At 52.0% G+C, this 16,849-nt stretch overlaps 3 protein-coding genes across 3 annotated transcripts; 1 reads left to right on the top strand and 2 right to left on the bottom strand.

Moving 5' to 3' along the window:
- Positions 1-563: 563 nt before the first annotated feature.
- On the top strand, positions 564-3,492 carry STEHIDRAFT_129629 (uncharacterized protein; the record flags this gene model as incomplete). The annotated part of the gene is made up of 14 exons (XM_007301931.1): positions 564-647; positions 746-810; positions 877-906; positions 1,013-1,225; positions 1,296-1,341; positions 1,409-1,448; positions 1,522-1,627; positions 1,815-1,890; positions 2,017-2,088; positions 2,828-2,863; positions 2,936-2,940; positions 3,003-3,069; positions 3,143-3,280; positions 3,358-3,492. 14 exons carry the CDS (start codon positions 564-566, stop codon positions 3,490-3,492), a joined length of 1,113 nt encoding a protein of 370 aa, XP_007301993.1.
- Positions 3,493-4,079: 587 nt separating this feature from the next.
- On the bottom strand, positions 4,080-12,191 carry STEHIDRAFT_94158 (P-loop containing nucleoside triphosphate hydrolase protein; the record flags this gene model as incomplete). The annotated part of the gene is given in 17 exon segments (XM_007301930.1): positions 4,080-5,372; positions 5,392-5,718; positions 5,777-5,977; positions 6,034-6,195; positions 6,244-6,353; positions 6,424-6,498; positions 6,556-7,072; positions 7,124-7,434; positions 7,488-7,549; positions 7,606-8,322; positions 8,379-8,715; positions 8,772-9,010; positions 9,074-9,365; positions 9,429-9,466; positions 9,520-10,393; positions 10,450-12,067; positions 12,121-12,191. The coding sequence occupies 16 exon segments, from the start codon at positions 11,918-11,920 to the stop codon at positions 4,080-4,082; spliced, it is 7,026 nt and encodes a 2,341-aa protein (XP_007301992.1). The 5' UTR covers positions 11,921-12,067; positions 12,121-12,191.
- Positions 12,192-12,685: 494 nt separating this feature from the next.
- On the bottom strand, positions 12,686-14,085 carry STEHIDRAFT_52679 (uncharacterized protein; the record flags this gene model as incomplete). Its single annotated transcript, XM_007301439.1, has 7 exons — positions 12,686-13,126; positions 13,192-13,353; positions 13,412-13,479; positions 13,532-13,612; positions 13,665-13,749; positions 13,808-13,899; positions 13,950-14,085. 7 exons carry the CDS (start codon positions 14,083-14,085, stop codon positions 12,686-12,688), a joined length of 1,065 nt encoding a protein of 354 aa, XP_007301501.1.
- Positions 14,086-16,849: the final 2,764 nt, after the last annotated feature.

Raw genomic sequence — 16,849 nt, 5'->3', positions numbered from 1 at the left:
TGTTCCTCCTGAGTTCGCTATTCGTATGCCGGCGGCTCGCCGCGACGCGACAGGACGCGACTTGGAACATCTGCCACGTGACCGCGTATCCAACCTCTGGTCCCGAAAAGGCAACCCTTGTCGTCCCACGCCCAAGTCTCGCGGCGGCGAACTTTTCGTTATCAATGCGAGATGCCCTGCATGGCTGCAAATGGAGAAGCGACTGTTGTCGATGATGGTTTGTGACGCGACACATGGTTTGTGGATTGATCTTGGAGACCATTCGAGCTTATGGTGCCCACGGGGAGCCGCAACCTCATGATTCTTCCTTATCTCTACGGCAGTGCCACCAACTCACTCGACTTCTCGAGCCTTCGCTTGGACGATTTTTTTCTGGAACCGTGATATGCTTGGGTACGTTATGGAAGCCACTCCGAGTTTGTGCGCGCTCGTTTGACAGTGTGCGTGTTCCTTTGCTGAGCACCACCATCATCGACGTCAAGTTCGGGGCTTGGAACGCGAGTACATCACCTCCGTGTCTCTCACCATCAATCGGTACTCTCGAAAATACGAAACGATCGAATATGACTGCCTTTGGGAAGGCTCTTGGTTGGGCTGAAGTCCCCGGATTCGATAGGAGCTTGAGTTGGTCGCAGCTTTTTTTGACGGTGTGCTTCATTTGTACATTCAGGACCGTGACCGTGCATTCGCAATGTGAACTGATAATCATCTCGCTTGAATTCCTTTGCTGGGTACGATATGAAAGAGCGAGGATCTGCTTCCTGTAGGCCCTGAGAAGCAGACATGGTCGACGATCAACTTTATAGCATTGTGAGCCTTGCCATGATTTGAATGTTCGTCTCTCAAATTGCGACTGACACTGGAATGCCCTTTCAGCTGGATAGCAGACAGTTTCAACGTCAACACGTCAGTCTCCACACCTCGTCAGTGTATTCGGACGAGATTATGCTGACGCCGCCACATGACCGCCACACGGAACATTTCTTGTCCGCGACGATGATAATCATGCCAGGTGGATGATTGCCTCCACGATGGTTCAAGCAGGCCTCTCCTGGTGGCAAGCTTGGATCTGCGTTTGGATAGGCTACGGCGTAGTCGCACCCTTCATCGTTGCGAATGCCCGGCCGGGTGCGGTGTATCATATCACTTTCCCGGTCGTTGCGAGGACGAGCTTCGGATTGTGGGGTAGTATGTGGTGTGTTTTTAATCGCGGTGTTATGGCATGGTGAGCGGAACTGCGGTCTTTGGATTACCGGTGTGAATCGATGGATCTGACGTTGACGGTGCTATATCAGTATATGGTATGGTGTGCAGGCCAGTATTGGGGGGGATTGTATGAAGGTGAGTATCTTGTCGTGGCGCTCAAGTCATTACGGTGCTCAAGGATGTGGGTCATGGCTATGTCAAGGTCATGCTGCGAGCAATGTGGCCCAGCATTCAGAATATTCGTACGTCACTCCTGCGCTGACACCCTAGGACACACGCGCTAATATCGACATACTGGTCGACGCGGTATTATAGCCAACCATTTACCTGCATCCTCGGGGACGACCACAGAAGACTTCATGTGCTTTTTCCTCTTCTGGCTCATCTCTCTCCCGGCGATCTGGTTTCCCATCCACAAAATGCATGTCTGTCTTCTATTCGCTTTTCAACCCTTCCCATCTCGGTCTTAATCACATATTTACTCCTTCGCGCTCTCGGAGCATAGCCGACACCACTCATACACGACGTGTTTCTCGATTTGATCCTCACTGTGATAATGATACTGACTGTGGTCGCGTTGTGGCCTTGCTTTGATTTCGCACTTACAGTCGCCATCTGTTTACGCTCAAAGCGATCGTGGCGCCTACAGCGGGCATCACTTTCTTTATCTGGTGCATCGTCAAGGTGCGTTTGACTCAGTGCCTAGGTTTCGCCGTTCATCGCCTCCGTTCATGCCACAATCCTCCCTCTTCGCCTTCTTTAACACCGGCTGATAGCGCTAACATCTGTCTCTTTTACGTCGTCAATCAGGCGAAGGGCGTTGGCCCGATCATTCACCAACCCGCAACCCTTCATGGGAGCGCTCTTGGATGGGTGAGTACGGCTTTTGGGCTTATTGTAGTATTCTGGAGCTTGCTTGCTGTTATGGTATTGACCTGCACGTGTGGTCTTGATTTTTGGACTTCATGAATGCGCCGGATAGGGCATGGTGACGAACCTCATGTCTTGTATCAGTAATATGGCTACCCTGGTCACGTTCGTACATCTCATTTCGCCTCGTTCTTGCTCCCTTTCATCTCCCTCTCCCCTCTTTCTACCATTTCAACCCCTTGGAGCCTTCCCGATCTGACCCGTATTATGTTGCTCGACCCCGCGCCCACGTCTTTTTGACATCACCAAGCTAACCTCTCGATTCGTTCTCTCTTCAATTCGTTTTCACATCTCGTCATTCACCCAGAAATGCACCAGACTTCGCCTCCCGTGCTACACGACCTTCAGCCGCTGGTCTTCCTCAACTCCTCTCGGTTCCGCTCACTTTCAGCCTTGTCAGCTTCATTGGCATTATCGTTAGTTCCTCGTCGACCGTTATATTTGGGGAGACGGTATGGTCACCTGTTGACCTTCTGGGGATGTTCTTGGACGGGAATCCAAGCCATGCGACGAGATTTGGGGTACGTGCATATTCTTTCCTCTTAGAGCCACGTCGCACAAGGCAAGGAAGGTGCCAGAGCGTTGTGGTGCTTTTTAGCGTTTCAGTCTATGAGGAAGACGGAGAAGAGGTGATCAGTTCCGGGTATTCTTCTGGGTATTGACTGTCTCGGTGCTTGGTCTATTCTTACAGGTATGGTTCATCGCTGCTTCGTTCATTATTGCGCAGGTACGTCGCATCCAATACAATACCCTATCTCTACCTCTTCGTGCCTTTGACATAGGCTGTCTCTCCCTACAGTTAGGGTACGTTTTTAGTATTTCCATTCAATTTTACGGATCGATTGAACACCCTCGCCCGCTCCCAGAACCAACATCTCCGCGAACTCAATTTCTGCGGGTTGTGACCTGACAGCGCTATTCCCTCGTTTCATCGTACGTTTCCCACTCCACAGCCTGTGCCCATCTGGCAGTGAATTCACCGCTCACCAACCTTTCTCCTGCTCAGAATATCCGTCGTGGTGGATATGTTGCAGCTATTGTCGGTCTCTGCATGTGCCCATGGAATTTGCTCAAGGATGGCACCACTTTTGCGACGTACCTTTCTGCGTACTCAGTATTCTTGAGCTCGATCGCTGGCGTTATGGTGTGTATTTCTTGCTTCTTTGATCTCGCTGCGCGGACATGACGATCAATCATGGAACTTTACTGGGCCGAATGCAGATAACGGACTACTATCTCATCCGCAAAGGGCACTATCGAGTTGCTGACCTCTACAACGCGCGAAAAGATGGGTGGTATAGCTATACCTACGGCGTCAACTTCCGGCATGTTTCTTTCTCCGCTGCATCCATATAACCTCTCCTCCAGAGGGCTGACGACCGTGCCATATAGAGCCTACGCCGCCTATATCGCCGGTATATGCATAAACGTCGTTGGCTTTGCCGGCGTCGCAGGACAGACTGTCCCGTTAAGTGCCACCCGCATTTACGAGATGTCGTGGTTTACCGGTTTCGGAGTTTCGGCGCTCGTGTACTATACTCTGAGCCGCGTATTTCCTCCTCAAGGCATCCAAATTGGAAAGAGGTTTGAGGAGATCGATGAGTCGGGGATGGACGACGAGATTCAGGGATATGATTATGGAAAGCAAGAAGCTGTTAGGAGGAGGTCAATCAGCAGCAATGGGAGTGCCGGTGTGAAGGGAGACAAGGATATGGACGGTGTTGTGGCGTCGGTGGAGCCACTTTGAGAGTAACGAGGCGTGCACAAGAAATACTCATGTTGGAAGCAAACATATGCACATATTCTTGGACCAGAATGAGCTGAATATCTACATGATTCGACTACAGAGCATTGGGAAGATGATACTACAATTGACAAGACAAATATCGTGACTTGACTGCAACACAAAATACTTCGAACGAACAGACACGAAAGCGCGTGTATCAGAGCCCCAGGGATGCATTGTCTACGAAATGACTGCCGCCACCGCAACGATAACCATGTGGCTGTTTAATCCACCGATAACCCATTGGACAAACGCCCATGCTGCGTAGCTTCGTCTGGACTTGGGCCTCTTCTTTCCGCTTGCGATTCTCCTCTTCCAAAGCAGCACGTCGCTTCTCTTGTTCTTCTCTCGCCTTCGCCGCCTTGATCCTCTCCTGCTCTCTCTTCCGCATCAACTCTGCACGTTCGGCATCATCCTTCGCTTTCGCAGCTGCAAGTTTCAGCCTCTCGGCTTCAGCCTTCGCTCTCTCCTCGCGCTCCTCAGCCTCTTGTCGCTCCTTCTCAAGCAACCTCATCCGCTGGATAGTACGCTTCTCTTCCTCTTCTGCCGCACGTTTGGCTTCCTGGAGTTGGCGCCACTCCTCGTCTGAGACACCAGGGTCTCGGCCATCAGGTGCAGTCGACTGCTCGTCAACACGGGGCGGTGGAGGTGCAGTTTCTTGTTTGATGTTCTGCGCTGTGCGGATAGTCGGAGGGGTAGGAGGGTCTTGTAGACCAGGAAATAGCTGTGGTAGATGATGTGACAGAGCAGGGCTGCTTGGGAGAGCTGTGCGCGACCGTCTTCCAGACAACATGGTTTCGATGCAGGCTATGGCTCGGTCTGCAGTAAGACGGAACTCGCTAGAGCTATCCTCGGCGAAATCTTCTGAGCTTGGAGCAGAGAATACGACCTCCATCATCTGATTTGAGAGCGTCTCCATGTCCCTCGCATTGCCAAACGATGGAAATGAAGAAAGCTCGTGAAGCAGATCTTTCATGTGAAGGTAATCTGTGGAAGACTGATCATCTAGCCCATCGACGCGAACGTTATCCTTCAGCAGCTTCCGTCTGAGGACCTCCAGGCAATATTCAGGAGGCATGTTTCGGAAGATGATCTCTGTGGGGAAACGGCTGGAGAGTCCTGGGTTCACCCGCATCAGGTCGTCCATCTCGCGATCGTAGCCCGCCAGGACTACGATGAGCTTTCCCTTGAAAGCCTCTTGAGTCAGCATGCCAACGATCTCGTCCATGGCCTCTTTGGAGAAATGCCCTTCGCTAAGCCTGTATGCCTCATCTACGAACAGAACGCGTCCTAGAGCCTTCTCGAACATCTTCTTCGTTTTCGGGCCAGTGTGACCGACGTAACTGCCTACAAGATCACTGGCAGAGCACTCGATGACCTCCGTAGAAGAGAGGAACCCCATATCATAGAATACCGAGCCGATCTTTCTGGCGGTCGTAGTCTTGCCTGTCTATTCTGTCAGCAACTACATTTGATTTTGGGAAGATGATCAACTCGCCTGTCCCCGGTGGGCCCTTGAAGATGAATGTCGTTGGAACGGTTTGGCGTGGATCCTTCCCTTTGTTCTTGAGGTTTTGCGTCATACGCTGCCAGCCAGCCAGCTTTGCAACGATATCATCACAGCCGATAACATCCTCAAAGAGTTTCGATAAGTTTGTGGCAGCGGTCTTGCCACGCTCGAAGTCGGGGTCGAAATCTTGAGGCTCGAATGGCGCGTCTGCGGAGCGCAGATCCATAGGCAAATCAGATTGACGTTGTTGCCACCGATTCTTGGCTTGGGACAGAAGATTCTCGACCTTAAAGTTCGCATCGATTTAGCCAGTGGTCGTAAAACAACTTCAGACAATGACCTACCTCGCCTATGTTCCCGAAATTGGGTCTGTTTCGTAGACGACTGAGAACTTCTAGGGCGACGTTCTTGCCTGCATCCGTAGCACGCAGCTCCTGGTCCTTCAACTTCCACTCCAAAGCCTGCATGAGCTCGGAATCTGAGTAATCATGGAAGTGGAATGCGTTCTCGATAGCGAAGCGTCGTGCTAAGCCCGGATTCACGTTCTGAATTGGAATAAATCGATGAGACAGTGATCCCCGAGTCGCCATGTCGGGCGCACCTGAAACATATCCTCGATCTGGGACTTGTATCCCAATAGGAGAACGCAACGATCCTCTCCTGGAACGCTCTGCACCTCGGCGACGATGGTGTCGATGACAGCCGTTTTGTACGGATCTGAAACCCCGCCAGCATTTCCTGAGCCGCCATATAACATGTACGCCTAGAGAGACTATGAGGATATGCGTAATATGATGGCCGAGCTACGTACTTCATCGATGATCAAGACTTTCCCAACCGTAGTGGCAAGGATAGCCTTGGTCTGACTCTCGGACTGACCCAGAGCGCTTCCAATGAAGTCCGCTGGGTTTTTGACGACAACTTCGGCGAAGAAAAAAGACAGAGATCTGGTCAATACGGAACCGAGAGAGACACTGGAGTGAAATCACACCTTCACCGTTGCTAATCAGCCCAAGGTCTGCCAAGATCTGACCGTAAAGCTTTGCGACTGTAGTCTTCCCCGTACCTGGCATCGAAAGTCTATGAGGTTAGCAGACTTCTACATGAAAGTCAGTATACTCACCTGGAGATCCAAGGAACACGCGGTTGAGTGACACCTGCATGGGAGCTTTCTCCTGCAACTCTCGGTGGTAGTTTGTATCGACAGAAAAGAAGAAATTGGCGATCGTTTTCTTCACCGCGGTCAGACCAATCATCGTCTGCATCTTCTTCCAAGCCTTACTCTCCGCCATAACCTTCGATGGATCTGGTCCTATCAGGTCCTCCTTCGTGATGAGAAAGTCGTCAGGCCGCATCCCCTTCCTACGTTCCTCGCTTAGCCGAGTGGCCTGTCGCTCACAGATATTGCTGAACATGATCTGTAGCGACCTTGCGTTACCGAAACCAGGCCGCCCGCGTCCGCGCCCCAAGCGCCTCACAACAATACGTCCATAGAGACCCTCTACACCCTCTTCGATACACATTTTCCCCCTCCACTTCTTCTCTACCATGGCTTCGAGCATACTCAAGAGCTCCGGGTCCTCGTAATCCTTAAATTGTAGAGTGTAAGGAACGCGACTCATAAGACCAGTGTTGTGTTCCTGAATACGACTCGTAAGCTCCGAAAGGTAGCATGAGATTCATGAACTTACAAAGAACTTCTCCATCTCCTTGTTGTAACCCGCAAAGATGAAGACGATCTTACCAACGTTGTTCTCCATCTCTGCTAGCAAAAAGTCGAGAACCTGGCCACCTCCATGATTCTGACCGCTGGTGAGTTGATAGGCCTCGTCGACGAAGATGGTTCCACCTCCAGCGTTTATCAAGGTCTCGATGGTTTTCTTTGCACCGGGAACTCCATCGTTAGCAAGACGAGAGCCCGTCGTTTCGATGAACATATTTCCGGGAATGACCTGAACGCTCGCAAGGAAGGCTCCATAATGTCGGGCCACTGTGGTTTTGCCTGGAGAAAAGATGAGTAAGTGTGTATCGTCGATAATATCGATGAGGATTTACCGGTTCCAGGATTACCAAGCATAGAGACGTTGAAACGCTCCCCAGCTAGGGACGTGCCCTGTCTGTACAAATGCAAATTTAAATGTGCCAGCTGTCAGAAATTTATCACAGTACAAACCTCTTGGTCGTATCAACTTTGTCTTTGATCCTGAGGACTTGCATCTTGACATCTTCTAGGCCCGTCATCTCCATGATAGAGTCTATCGCGTCGTTTGAAGCTCCTTCCATGTCTTTCTGATGCTGCCACTGCTTCCTCGCTTCGGACTCGGCCACACGAAGAGCGGGTTGAGGAGAATTGGCCCTGTCCTTCGTTGGAGCTTGGGGAGGCGGGTGGCTGCGCTGCCCCTGGGGACAAGAGGACGAAGGCTCGGCACTAGTACTAGCAGATTGTACGGGGGGCGGAGAGGGCGCGGGAGGTGGCGCAGCAGATATGTTATGTATCGCCTGTGCTGTGAAGTTGGCCATGTTCTGCAAATCCTTCTCCTTCTGAAGGATTGCGTCCATCCTCTCTTGCTCGAGCTGGGCATCGCGGAGTGCAGCCTGTTTACGAGCCATCTCATCGTTCAATGCAGCCATTTTCTGATCGTGTTTGCGCTGATCGGCGTCACGTCTCTCCTGCCGCGCGAATTCCTCCTGCTTTCGATTCTCCGCCGCCTTCTGGTCCGCGTCGCACCTCGTACATGACGCAGGAGGTCCCTTGTGGCACTTGTATTGCTGACGATGACCTTTCGAACAAGTCGAATAGATGATGTATTCGCATGCCATTTTTGAGTGGTCGGAGAGTTGGTGACATTTCGATGGGCAAGCGTGGAGACCGCAGCTCAACATGGTTCCACTAAGTTCCGTCTGGGTCAATGGAAATATTACGGCGTACAGGTGGACGAGACATACCAAGGTTGAGTACAACCGCCATCCGGACACTCCTTGTCAAAATCGTCTGCACACTTCAGAAGCGCCAGTCGATCCGGGTGGCGCTCACATCGCGTAGGCAGTCCGTCGTAGATATGGCCCTTCTCTTTCAGGAACTCCAACAATTTCTTCCAAACCTCGCCGCCCTTTCGAGAGTGCATAAATGTATGCATGTTGCCGATGAGGATGAGTCCGATGCGAGCTCGGGAAAGAAGGACGTTGACTCGTTCTGAAGAGACCATGAAGCCGATGTCATTTGACGGATTGCTTCGGGTGAGGGAGCAAACGACAATGTCGCTCTCCTCGCCTTGATAGTTGTCTAAGAAGTATATGAGTAGGCTGTTGGTTGAGAAGTTGTTTGAGAGGGGAAAACACCTATGGTAGCAAGACGTATAGGCGTCTTCGTAACCTTTGCTGCTGAAGGTGACATAAGACCGGCTTTGACGAGGTCGTGCGTATCGAGATCGTTGAGGACTGGATCGTTGGTTTTCGAGAGGGCGTCTTTAAGTTGCCGAAGCTGACCCAGGTAAGGGGTGAGAATGACGATCTGGTCTGAACGGTAGCCCTGTTGACCAAGGTAGCGGACAATCATCAAAACCAAATCGACTTCGAATCTGGATTGCGAACAGAGTCAGTATGCCAGTTGTATATTCAGGTTCAGAGATTGCTCAATGCACTTGTTCTGTTTCGAGGACTTGGCGTTCATGTCCCTACGCTCTTCTAGCTGAGAGTCTTCGTCTTCCGGATGATCGTGGTTGATGAAGACGACATTGTCACGGATGCCCATGAGGTCGGCTCGGCCCTTGGTCCTGGGAGCATCAAGGAGATCCGGATATGTGAGGTGACGAACAAGCTCTGATATCTCTGGTCGCATGCGGTGTTGCTCGCGAAGAGTCGTGTGGGGGTAGTCTCTAAGCACCAAACGTTCGAAGAGACTTCGGTTGAGGTCATAGCCCTCGCCTTTCTCGACTGGCGTTTACCAAAATTGTGAGACAGAATATATGAGCGGTCGAGCAAGTCGCAATCACGTACCCGAAAGCAGATAGTTGTTGACCTTGGGTCGCAGTTGCCTGTTCATGGAACCAGTCAGTATTTCGATACTGCCAACAAAGCGAAAACTCACTTGTGGTCACCAATCAGAATGAGCTGATCGGTGTGAGAGGAGAGGGCCGTCAAAACGTGACTCTCGTGGATCTCACCGGCCTCCTCGACCAGAAGGACGTCCGGTTTACACGCCTCGATTATCTCTCTGTGCATCGCCGCTCCAGTCGTCGTACACCCAATAATACGCTTGCTGCACAAGATCGCTGCATTATTCTCCCCATACTTTCGGTCGATCTCGGTCTGGGTCTTGTTGTACCGAACCGCGGTGTCAACAAACTGGTCGACAACATCCTTGAGAATCTCTTCCTGCCAACGCTGAACCTCAGCGCGTCGCTGATCCGACGGCTTATTCCAGATCTCCCGAGCATCCTTTATATTTGGAGAATTCTTGAACATACCGCCGTCCTTGTTGTTCAGCCATTGGTTGAGAAGATAGTCCTCGCCAACATCTTTCCCCCCTTTTCCCACCCTTCTCATACCATCCTGCGATGTGGGAACTTGAAATGCTTCGAAGTACTCGGGGTGGTCAAACTCCAGATGCATCATGATCTGGTCGGCACTAGCGTGTGCGGCTTTGTATTGAGCGAAATCGCGGACGAGAGCATCGGCGAGGATGTCAGCCTGTGTTCGAAGGGAGTTGATCTCGCTCCAGTCGCCCTTCCCCCATTTCGGTCCGGCATTCTTTGGCTGGTTGCGGAGGGACAGGTTGGCGGTGCGCAGGGTAGACTTACCGCCGAGCCTAACGATACTGGATTCTGGGATACCGGTGTCCAGAAGGTCCTCGAGGAATTGATCGAGGGCGTGGTTCGTATAGCAGACGACCAAGATAGTCTGCGACGTGAAGTCGTGGATGGCCTTGGCCAACAAGGCGCCAATGAACGACTTTCCCGTGCCTTTTGAAGAGAAGAATAAGGTTATGAACGTCAAAAGTCAAGGAACACCGACGCACCAGGCGGTCCCTGTATCAACGATACTTTCTGAGTCAGGCCTGCGAGCAGAGAGTCTGCCTGCGCCTTGTCGAGCTTGATCGAGCGACTAGACTTCAGGAGAGGTTGAAGGTCTTGTCCAGGATTCGCCTTGATTGCGTCTACGACCGATCGAGGCTGGTCAAAGGGACTTCTAAGGGAGCTCTCCGTCGTCCACGACAACAACTCTGGTGAGAGGGAAAGGTCCTGTTTCTCCTGGAGTGCCGTGAGAATGGGTTCGTAGGAGAAAACGGCAGTGTCGATCTGAATGAGCTTGATGCGATTCGCCATGCGTAACTTCAGGAGTGTGTACGCTGCTGTCTTTTGGCCCTCGACCTGCAAGACGATGACTGGGGGATTCTTTGCGAGGAGATCGAGGTCGCGGTTGACTGAAGGAAAGGCAACAACACCATCGTCTGCAAGGAGACACGTCATTGACTGATGTCTGAAAATCTTGGGATTCTTCAGTGCATAGTCCTTGCGGTCCTTAGGCTTTACGCCCTTGAACTGCCAGAAATCTACCGGGCACTGGAAAGTGAGACCCCACTTGCACTTCTTCCCATCCTCGTAGTGGACATCCAAAAGTCGAAGTCCATCCATGATAAACCCCCTCCTCTTCGCCTTCTTTATCGCGATCTTTCCCTCGCTCATCTGCAACTCTTCCCTCATCTCGTACAACATATCCTCACGCATCAAACGGAACTGGTTGTCGAGGTGCGTGACCACACGCTCGGCTTCGGTCTCGACGACGTCCAGCGCATCGCTTGGACGGAGAAAGGCGGGCTCCTTGGACATCAGTTCGTCGGCAGTAGGAAGGATGGCGATCTGCCTGAAGTCGGTGAAGTCGTTGTCGTGACGGCCACCGGGGCCGTATTCAAGGTCGACGACCGCGCCTGTGCCGCGAGTAGTGAGAATATGTTTGATCTTGTGGGCGAACGACCGTGCATCGTCCGAAGATGAGGAGATGAGCGCATCCGTGATACTGGGATCCTCCGCGAGCTCGAGATATGGAGTAGATTGGTCTCCTGGAAGTGAGACGAGTTGAAGCAAGAGCCAGGCGAAACAACACTCGGCTTGATGCTGGAGCTGCCCCGCCTGAAACGCCATGCGAAAGACATCCCAAAAGATGGGAGGATCGACGATGGATGTTACGACGCGTTGGAGGTACACGCCGCCTCCAATATCTGCGAGCTCAGGGGCGGAGAGGTACTTGAGCACATCAGTGGCGACTCCATTCAGGAAGGCTGGCGATAGATCGATGCGCATGGATGACTGTACACAGTCAAGACCCTTGGGACTCCCAGCGACTTTGCTGATGCATGCAGCGACATTCGGCTCTAGACATAAAGCCTCGACGAAGAGCAAATAGTTCTGCCTCGTTAGAGGCTGCTTCCCATTTATAAGCAGGTCAAACTGCTTCTTGAGCTTGAGAGCTCGTGGGTTATTGGTACTCATAGCCTGTGTACGAGTTTAGCGAGTAGAGTGCGTCGGTCGTAGAGGTAGCTCTAAGGAGACGGACGAGCCTCAGAGCCGTCGAAAAGGAGCGGTAGGACATCTGCCGCCACATAAACTCCAAAGATAGCTCTCCAGTCCCTCGCCGATCTGTATCTAACATGATGAGCCTACTGTAGATAGTGAGATAGGATAACACGCACCCACATACATCCATAAGTTCTGGCCCTAGGGTTACTCGAATTAGATTCGAAAATGCGCTCGGCCATATACCTCTCACGTTGAGTCCAAGCTTCAAGATATTTTTTTTTAGCTCTGAGACCGTATTGACCAGAGAATGGTAGGTACAAGCATTATTATCCTTGTGCTAGCATTGGTGGACGAGGAGATAATGAGATGGATATCGTACAAGTTCAAGTTGAAGCCTGATCCGTTTTCCAAGAGGAAAAGGTCGTTGGCCCAATATGGTTGCGTGGGAAATGGGCCACGGCTCAGCTGTGTGGCGACAGGTAGCCGTGGCGGTGAAGCTCGAGAGCAAAACTTGAGCTCAACAACAAAGTATTATAGCATGTAACAACAGAGCCCAGAGACATTACAAACATCGTCATCGTAAATAGGAATGTGATGAGGTGTGTTGTCAGGAAAAAGTCATTACGAGCCTAGTACAAACCGTAATAAATACGGAAACCAAAAACAAGTCCGAGCTGAAACTACGCTGCATTATCAAATCTCCTTGTAAGGTGCCCCAAAGAAGATCATAGTGTTCGTTCAGATCATCAACGCAGCCCCAATTGCTGCCATCCCAATAGCAACGACAGAACCCGACATCCTAACACCAAACACGGCCCCACTCGTGGAGTCCGACGCCGCAGAGCCATTCGCCGAGTTCGTCCCACTTGCCGACGCCGTCCCCGTTGCACTCGCCACACTCCTCGACGCACTCGATGTCAGAGAGCCGGTAGATGAGGCAGAGGACTGCGAGGAGTTAGAGGAAGCAGTGACCGTTGAGGATGCGGACGCGGACGCGGAGGAAACGACGCTAGTGGAACTCACCCCGGACGAGGTCGAGGCGGCGGTAACGCCTGAAGCGGTCGCGCCATTCCCGAGTGCGGTGAGAGTGGCACAGTTGGATGAAGAGGGAGCAGGATGGGCGGCCGGGGTGGATGGGTCTCCTTGATGGAAGGTTGAATGGCCGTAGACACCCATGGGCTAAGATCGCAAACCGTGAGTCACTCTACATGCCAATCAGAAACGAAGACAGAAGGAATGCCTACCTCTCCGGTATCACCTTCGCAAGAGTCGAAGGAGTCATTGCTGTAATCGCCGGGCATGTTCCATGCACAGCCCATCACATCATAGATGTGCTCGCAAAGGGCAGGAGCATTAGGTCCGTCCTTGCAAGCGCGCAGACAGAATTCATCGGCAGCCATGAAGTTCTAGCGTAAGAATACATATCAGCATGTGTGACGTGGAGTTCGGGCACTGCACACTCACCGTCCATTCGTGGATCTGTTGCAGCTGGCCGAACGCAGAGGAGAAGATCAAACCGCCAATGGGGTTGCCTAGAATAGGAGTCAACATATATAACCGTGTTTGAACGCCAAGCTTCCTTACCATTGCCGTCAGCTCCGTGAGGGTCAAGCTCGCCTCCCTCGTCACCGGCAGCGATATTGAGTTTCGTCAAGTCACCAACACCTATCATCTGATGTAAGCAGAATTAGAGAAACGGACGATGAGATCAACGAACCAGTGATCTGCACGTAGTCTGGCGTCTGGACGAAGTGAGCTCCTGTGATAGCGCCCTCGGGGATCAAACGTGTGCCATAACCACTCTAGATTATTGAGAATAAATCAGGATGTAAAGAGACATTTTACCCAAGGAAAACATACCTTGATACACCATGCGACCTCAATTCGCTCAGTCTCTCCGATGGTCCCGGTTTCAGGAGGTGCGAAAAGACAGAAGTCGTCAATGGAGTTGACTATGGATGACGATCAGCCAAAGATATCTCCTATTAATGGGATCACGCACCATAAACATTCTGACAGTTGGATGTCTGAGAGGAGCCTCCACCGCACTGGTTTGTCCCGCTTTGCCCCTCCTCCGTCGTTTTGGGAGCATTGCCCGGGAGATACGTCGCGGAATAGGTCTGAGCGTAAGCGCCCATCGCACCGAAAGAGAAAAGGAGAGTGGTAGCCTGCAACAACATTATGGTCTGTCGGTGCGTTGTGGACTTCGACGAACTGATCCGGAGGCCTGCTTTTACACCCTGCACTTGAGGAGCGAGGAAAAAGGGGAAAGCTGGGGAGCGTCAGCCGCGATACGCATTTTTATCGGCTCAAGAGCGCTTGGCATGCTTGCAGTATCAGGTTAAATTTGAGCATGGGAATGAGACACTATAGAATCGCGGTCTTAGACTGCCGCTAGTGAGGTTTCATCTGACGCTATTCGGGTTGATGCACGCTAAGAACTCGTGGAGAAATGTGGCGAAAGCTTGATCCCAGAAAGCCAAGACGCCACAGACCAGTCCTACCAGAGAAAGGTAACACAGAAATCATACATGTACAGAGGTGAGGGTGCACCGTCGTGCACAGGACTGAGATCGAGATGACAGGCCAAGCTATTCCGCCTGCTGATAAGATACAAGCGGATCAGTGTCACATTAATTTGCAACCATACAGCGGATCAAAGTCCACGTGGGACACTTACCGAACAAACGGCAGCCTTCGCTTCCGCTCACCCTCCGCACAAACCAATTCCAAACTACATATAACGGTCGTCGGAAACCAACCGTCTCCAATGAACCTTCATCACCTCCACTGATCTCGCCTACGTCAACACCATGACAGTTGACCTCACTCTCAACTTCATGAGCTCGATGGAAAACAATCGGAAAATAACCACCTACTATCCGACCCAGTGGTCGCACCCGCCACGCAATTTATAGCGTTATCCGTATGTGGCCATTTTTATCTTGACAGCCCAGATGGTATCTGGCGCCGAAATTGTGCGCGAGATCAGCGATCTAGAGACATGGCAAAGGCGGGTAAGTAGTACGAGACAGGCTACAGCGTACTTGACGAAAGTGGTGTTACCATTGCTTCTCAGCCATCCAGTGAGTAACTTTGTTGAGCAATCGTGAGAGCTGAAAGACGACGAGGCTGGACGTATGCGAGTTTCGAGAAGATTCTTGCAGAGTCTCGAGTCGATGTTGACGTATGCCAGTGTTCGAGGGCGTAAGGTAGGTTCGACCTGTATCGACCTCGTATCCACGCGCTGCGCTTACATCCATGATGTCCCTCGCACTCGCACAATTTCTCCATCTGTATGGAGCTCTCTCGAACACTCATATAATAGAGTACAGCATTCAGCTGCGGGATAGATGCTCAGAAAGTATAATGCAGAGCAGCTGCATGCGCAGCGACGACGCAGGTGTTGCTGTCCGTTTTGCTCTCGACTCTTCTGACGACAGGGGAGTGCGGTGGACATTCCCCTGATCTGTGTACTTACATACATGCTCCGAGTGGAGCGAGGAAATATCAAAGGGCCCCATGTCCACCCCAGACTCACAATTGCCGAACTTTCGCCCTCGTGATGGAATTATTCATTCCTGCAGGACTGGGGTAGCTTCGATGAAAAATGTTTGCGTACGTGCTTTGATCTACTCTGGTACTAGCTGGTACCATGCCGTCGGACCCGTGGCGAGGGATTGCTCACTGTTAGCTTTACTGTGTCCATGTCCTTTCTTTCTTCTTCGGAATGGCCATTGTACTCTAACTGCGGCTGCGGGGAAATTGCGTTATACGATGCGTACGCTTTGATCTCTACATCACGCCAATTGACAACAAGGTCTATACTGCGGGTCTGCGGCATCCGCTTGTCCTCCCCCGCATTACGGGGTCTTTGCTCATAGTGCAACGTACCCTCGAATCTTCCAGATACATCTTCTGAAGTCGTAAGGAGCCCCTATCGTATATAAGAGGTGCCATAGCCTGCACAGAACGGCAGCATACACAGTTTCCTCTCTTTCGGTCAGAGATCGATTTCAGTCCCTACTTTCTCTCCATCCCTACCCTTCGTCCGCGTCTAGTCCTACGCACTTCAGTCTTTTCCAGACTTTCCACGCACCTGCACGACTCAGAGCCTTTTCACACTTCATTCACGCGTCTCCCAATATGATCTTCGCACCCGTGTCTGCTCTCATCTCTCTCCTTGCGCTCTCTGCCCATGTCGGTGCAGCTCCTGCCCTGGTGTGTAGTCAATTTTCTTTCACCATCACGCTTAGAATAATGACGCCAAACCGCTCTGACTGCTCAGCTCCGCCGCCAAGATGGTTCGTCATCCGCCTCAGCCTCAATCGCCGCTCCCACCGGTACGGTCTCTATGGCCCTCCCTTCGGGTTCCGCCACTCTAGCCTTCCCCTCAGGCTCCGGATCTGCGTCCTTCCCTGCTCCCTCTGGCTCCGCTGGAGGTCCAGGTGACAACTCTACCGCGACCGGCTTCCCCAATGCCGGCAACGCCACCGACCCAGGATGCGGTGGTGGTCCTACCAACTCGACTGGGTCATTCGGCGGCGCTTCCAACTCAACAGGCTCCTCCAACACCACCAGCTTTGCCAGCAACTCGACAACCTCTGGTAACTCGACGGCCTCTGGTAACTCCACGTGCGGTTCATTTGGCGCACCCGGTGCTGCGAATGGGACTGATGGTGCCAACTCCACTCAGACTGGTGGCTTCGTACGTGTCCTTTGCTCTGCCTTTCATCCCCCCTACGCTTCCAAATTGAAATTGTGCTGATGTTCGGCTGCACTTGCTTTTAGGGTGGTGCGCCTTCGGGCTCTGCCTCTGCTGATGGTGCTTTCCCCACCGGCAGCGCTGCAGGTGGCTTCGGTGGTGCCTCTGCGTCTGGAGGTGCTTTCCCCACTGACGGT

Source organism: Stereum hirsutum (genome assembly GCF_000264905.1).
Source record: "Stereum hirsutum FP-91666 SS1 unplaced genomic scaffold STEHIscaffold_4, whole genome shotgun sequence".
NCBI classification, from domain to species: domain Eukaryota; kingdom Fungi; phylum Basidiomycota; class Agaricomycetes; order Russulales; family Stereaceae; genus Stereum; species Stereum hirsutum.
Note: the sequence above shows the minus strand (reverse complement) of the source record. Positions and strands in the feature narration are given on the sequence as shown.